General features: G+C 54.6%; 1 protein-coding gene across 2 annotated transcripts in view; it reads right to left on the bottom strand.

Moving 5' to 3' along the window:
* Window positions 1-482: 482 nt before the first annotated feature.
* Window positions 483-5,444, bottom strand: part of LOC306819145 (plexin A3-like) — a 7,624-nt gene continuing 2,662 nt past the window's right edge. For both annotated transcript variants that reach the window (XM_079372908.1, XM_079372907.1), the window contains exons 2-6: window positions 4,623-5,058; window positions 4,355-4,545; window positions 3,336-3,883; window positions 3,009-3,173; window positions 483-1,050 (exon numbers count right to left, since the gene is read on the bottom strand). In XM_079372908.1, coding sequence (XP_079229034.1) covers window positions 844-1,050; window positions 3,009-3,173; window positions 3,336-3,883; window positions 4,355-4,545; window positions 4,623-4,948 — 1,437 coding nt within the window. In that variant the 5' untranslated portion in view covers window positions 4,949-5,058 and the 3' untranslated portion in view covers window positions 483-843. The remainder of the gene's footprint in view (window positions 1,051-3,008; window positions 3,174-3,335; window positions 3,884-4,354; window positions 4,546-4,622; window positions 5,059-5,444) is intronic.

The raw sequence follows: 5,444 nt of genomic DNA, 5'->3' as shown, positions 1-5,444 counted from the left end.
GAGCGGGCTATCATGAGTCTGCAGAGCAGGCTAGCACAGGTCAGCAGAGCGGGCTAGCATGAGTCTGCAGAGCGGGCTAGCATGAGTCTGCAGAGCGGGCTAGCATGAGTCTGCAGAGCAGGCTAGCACAGGTCAGCAGAGCGGGCTAGCATGAGTCTGCAGAGCGGGCTAGCATGAGTCTGCAGAGCGGGCTAGCACAGGTCAGCAGAGCGGGCTAGCATGAGTCTGCAGAGCGGGCTAGCATGAGTCTGCAGAGCGGGCTAGCATGAGTCTGCAGAGCAGGCTAGCACAGGTCAGCAGAGCGGGCTAGCATGAGTCTGCAGAGCGGGCTAGCATGAGTCTGCAGAGCGGGCTAGCACAGGTCAGCAGAGCGGGCTAGCACGAGTCTGCAGAGCGGGCTAGCATGAGTCTGCAGAGCGGGCTAGCATGAGTCTGCAGAGCGGGCTAGCATGAGTCTGCAGAGCGGGCTAGCATGAGTCTGCAGAGCGGGCTAGCATGAGTCTGCAGATTTTAAAGTTTGTCTCCACAGAGTTTAGGAAACACGTGAGTGTGAATAAAGATGATCACGTTGCTAAGTGATTGGCATTTTCCAGGATGTGTTAGCATCAAGCTAATAAACTAACATACACAAACTGTATCCAGCAGCGACTGGTTTCAGGAAATGAAACATGATGAAAGGTGAGAGGAAACCTGCGAGGAGCCACATAGAAACACGAGAAAGCGTCACAACGTTTTCAAACATTCATTCAGACGTTTCCTTTTGCAGCAGCGCTCCAACACTTCACGCTCTCTCGAACACAACGAGCGACCACAAACACGCCATGACACACAAACAGCCAAACATCACCAAAATCTAAATCTTCCTACCTTCTTCAGCTGTCCGCTCCGGGTTCCCACAAACACCACCGTGTGCTCCCCATACGTGTAGGCGGCCACGGCGCCCATGCCCTCAGTGCGGTCCTCGTACAGCGGGTTCCCCTCGATCACCCTCAGACCTCCGAGCGGCTGATTCAACACCAGGCCACAGAAATCGTTTCCGATCTGCTTCGGCTGTGGACAACGACAGGAGAAAAGGTGAGGCTTGAGATCACGGCTGCTCGTTGAAGTCGTTTCCTTCAGGCGAGCGGCGAGTCAGCTTCTCCGACAAACGAAGGGAAAGGAGAGCAGAGCTGGCTAAACACTGAAGCTTCAGCATCCACCACATGGTGACCTGTGTGAGCATCCACTGTAGAGAGGAGGGGGGACCTTTAAATGATTTCAGTCATTGATCTACATGATTAAAACATGCTGTGTTTACGTTTGTCTTTAAATCGCGCGTGTGTGTGTGTGTGTGTGTGTGTGTGTGTGTGTGTGTGTGTGTTTAGCAGGGAGGAGCGGCGTGATTACAGGCTCCGTACACACCCTGTCATTAGCGGGTTAAAGCCTCCATACTTCACAAACATGCTGGAAACTCACTCTGAGGTGGTTTAGCTGCACTTCTGAGGACCTTCAACGTTTCAGCGTCTGTTTATAGAAGATATTGTTTCATCTGCACTACAACTTCCTGAAACCCTCCTGTGTGTGTGTGTGTGTGTGTGTGTGTGTGTGTGTGTGTGTGTGTTCGTACAGTAGAGAGATCATTATTAACTGTGAAGGAAGGTCCTGACACACACACACACACACACACACACACACACACACACACACACACACACACACACACACACACACACACACACACACACACACACACACACACACACACACACACACACACACAGGACAGATTGCAGCATGTTGTGCAGACAGACGACCTGCTGGTGACGATTAATGAAAGACTGAAACAAACACACACACACACACACACACACACACACACACACACACACACACACACACACACTCATAACGGTAAACACACAAACAAGAGGAAGGATGATGTCATTTTTCAACCTTACATGCATGAACACACACACACACACACACACACACACACACACACACACACACACACACACAGTCTCCTGTGGTCTCAATGAAACATCAGTGTTTCTGAGCTTTGGTCCAAATATCAGATGAAGCAGCAGAGGATGTGACCCTGTAGAAACCAGATCTCTCTGAACGCTCTGTTTGGGTGTGTGTCTCTTTAAATACAGTGACCCCGCCCCCTGAGTTTACCCAGCATACATCACTCCTTCACTAGAGAGAATAAAAATGGCCGACCTGCTCCATAGTTTATCTCTAGTCTGGAGGAGGGGAGGGGACGTATTCTAACCAGAATCCCACTGTGACATCACAAGGGGAGCACATTAGAAACAGAGCGTCAGACTCCTGCAGACCCCAAACAAAGGACTGGATGGTTTCTGTCACATGTTGGGGGTCAGTGGACTCTCAGGCCCTTTAATGATAAAAGAAGGAGGTCAGAGCATGGACACGCCCCCTCCTCTAGATCTGTGTGTGTGCCCTCAGCACACACACACACACACACACACACACACACACACACACACACACACACACACACACACACACACACACACACACACACACACACACACACACACACACACACACACACACACACACACACACACACACACACACACACACACACACACACACACCAGAGGCGGTCAGCTCATTAGATTACATTTCATCACTTTCATCAGCGTGTGGCTGATTGGCTGTGATTGGTTGGTTTGTTAGATGGTCGGCGGAGAAACCCCATGGCCTCCTCATTACCCATAACGCCCCCCCCCCCACTCGGCCCCCCCCCCCCCCCCCCATACACCCCCCCACTCCCAAATCTAACAATCCAAGCCGACACACGGGCTCGTCTCCTGTTGGCGAGTTTCCCTGCTCGGTTGCCATCGTTACCTCTTCAGGCCATTACCGCCATGAATGAGAGCATCATCTACACCCCCCCCCCCCCCGCCCCCCCCACTGCCCTCAAATAACCCCACTGCAGCCAGAGAGACAGAGGTGTCAGTGTTTGAGTCGTGTTTTGGGATTCTCAGGCAGAAACTCACCGTGTTTATGCAGGGCAGCTCCTTGTTGAGTAACCATGGTAACGAGAGCTTCCCCTCCCCGCGGTAACAGGAGCGGATCCTCTCCCTCATGGCCAGGTTGATGTCGTGGAGGGTGAACAGACACAGGACGGTCTCTCTGGGGGGGTTCGAGCGATTCTTCTGGCCCTGAAAATGCAAAAAAACCAAAATACCACACAAAGAGGTGTCGGTTCAAAACCCCCGAGAGACGCAGCAGAGGACGCCGCGAGCATCACCAGGAATATTCATGTCAGGTCGGGATGCAAAGAAGGAGGAGTCAGAGAGAAACATCAGGAAATGAACGCTCACCTGAGAGAAGACCACAAACAGCACGTCGTCGTCCTCCGACAGGCCGAGCGCGTGCGCCAGCCTCCGGCCCGGCTTCTGTTTGTAGGCGGCCTGAACCAGCCGGTACTCCACGCCGTCTTTGGTGCAGCCCAGAGGAAACTCCACGTAGGAGTAGAACTCGGTGTCGTTGGAACACATCCGGACGATCTTCGAGGTGAAGAACTTCTCGCCGCCGGCGTCCATCTGCGTCAGCTGCGTGTCGAGCTGCAGAGTCAGGAAGTAGACGTACGTCCGGCTGGAGAATCCGTACACGTAGTAGATGTCGAAGGCCGGGTACAGGGACAGCGTGTCGGACGGGATTTTAATCTGCGAGGACACGAACTCGTCCTGATAGACCAGAGAGAACATGTTCACGCTCTCCTCGTCCGACACCAGCTTCCTGCTGGACAGCGTCGGGAAATACTCCGACTTTCCATCGATGGCGGCGCCGATGAACAGCCGGCTGCCGCCTTTCATCGGCTTCTTCCTCTTCGGGTCGGCCGTCCAGTCGTCCTCGCCAACGACGACACCTAGAGGACGAGACGTTGACCACAAAAAGAAGACACACTTCAGACCCGTTCTGCACAGAGCGCCTCAGATCTCCTAATGACGCGCTAACGTCGTCTGTCACAACACGGATCGTCTCAGCGCGGCGTGTCAGTCTGCGTTTGAGAGGACGGCGCTGACGAGGGGGACAAAGTCTCGCCGTCGATCATCCGTTTGCTCCTGACAGACTTCATTTGTTCACGCTGAAAAGCGGCGGCGGCAGATTCAGAATAAAAACCTGCAAACATTTTGACACCCTGACGCGTGATTGACGGCTGCAGGTTGAACAAAGCAGCACGCCGGCGTGCTCCGCTCTGCACGAGCGTCCGGACCGCTCCACTGTGACGTGTTAAACCGGATCAGACGGCTCATGACAGCTGCTTACAAACAGGTGAACGCCTCCTTCAACACCACTTCCTGTCACACCTGCTCAGGTGCGTCTGACCACAGCTCACCTGCCATGCCGTCGGCCTCTCGGGCTCCGGACAGGTAGTGCTCTTTGCGGTGATGCGGCTCTCCCAGTTTGAAGAGATCCTCGAGTCGCAGGAACTGACACACGCCCTGCCAGATGGAGCCGCACGCCACCAGTCTGTTCCCAGTATAGTCCACCAGTAAGAGCTTGTTGACGTTGTCAGAGGACTCCAGTCTGAGGGGGGACACAGACACACAGGTGAGCACTGAGGGGAGACAGGTGAGGCAGAGACGCAGGTGGACGGGACCCACCTGTGAGCGCACGCCCTCACGCTGGGCGGAGGGTAACACTTGGAGTTGTCCTCCACCGGTCCGGTCATGTGACTCCTCAACTCCGTCAGATTGGCCGACAGCTTCAGCACTCGATTGACGGCGCCGACGAACACCTCACCCGTCCTCCTGTGGACCGTCAGGTGGGTGAGGGAGGTGTCGAACGCCCGGTACACCGCCCTGCCGGACGCCACGGAGGGAGAGGGAGGAGCAGCCGGGGCAGAGAGGAGGGGGGAGGGGAGGAGGAGGAGGAGGAAGAGGAGGAGGGGAGAGGAGGAGGAGGAGGAGGAGGAGGAGGAGGGGAGCATGGTGGAAAAAGAGAGGAGGAGAGGATGGAGGGATGGAGGAGGAAAGGAGGGGAGGAGGAGAGAAGAGCTGGCTGCAGGTCTGAGGAGGAGTCAGCGTCACTCGGCCATGACTGTGGGGAGAGAGAGAGGAAACTGTCAACACCAGTGAGGGACATACGAGCTCTACGGCGTGACACACGCTGCTCGTCAAACGCCACTTTGCACTCGTGACAATCTCTGAACGGATGGTAACTATGGCGACCATCGTTCGGACTCTTTTTTCACAATGCATTGTGGGATACGATGAGTGAGAGGACGATGATGCTCACTAAGAATACAGACAACTCCACACCACGGCTCGGATGTGTGTGTGTGTGTGTGTGTGTGTGTGTGTGTCTCTGTGTGTGTGTGTGTGTGTGTGTGTGTGTGTGTGTGCATGTGTGTGTGTGTGCATGTGTGTGTGCATGTGTGTGTGTGTGTGTTTGTGCATGTGTGTGTGTGTGCATGTGTGTGTGTG

The sequence above is a fragment of the Symphodus melops genome, assembly GCF_947650265.1.
Source record: "Symphodus melops genome assembly, contig: scaffold_393, whole genome shotgun sequence".
NCBI lineage: Eukaryota > Metazoa > Chordata > Actinopteri > Labriformes > Labridae > Symphodus > Symphodus melops.
Note: the sequence above shows the minus strand (reverse complement) of the source record. Positions and strands in the feature narration are given on the sequence as shown.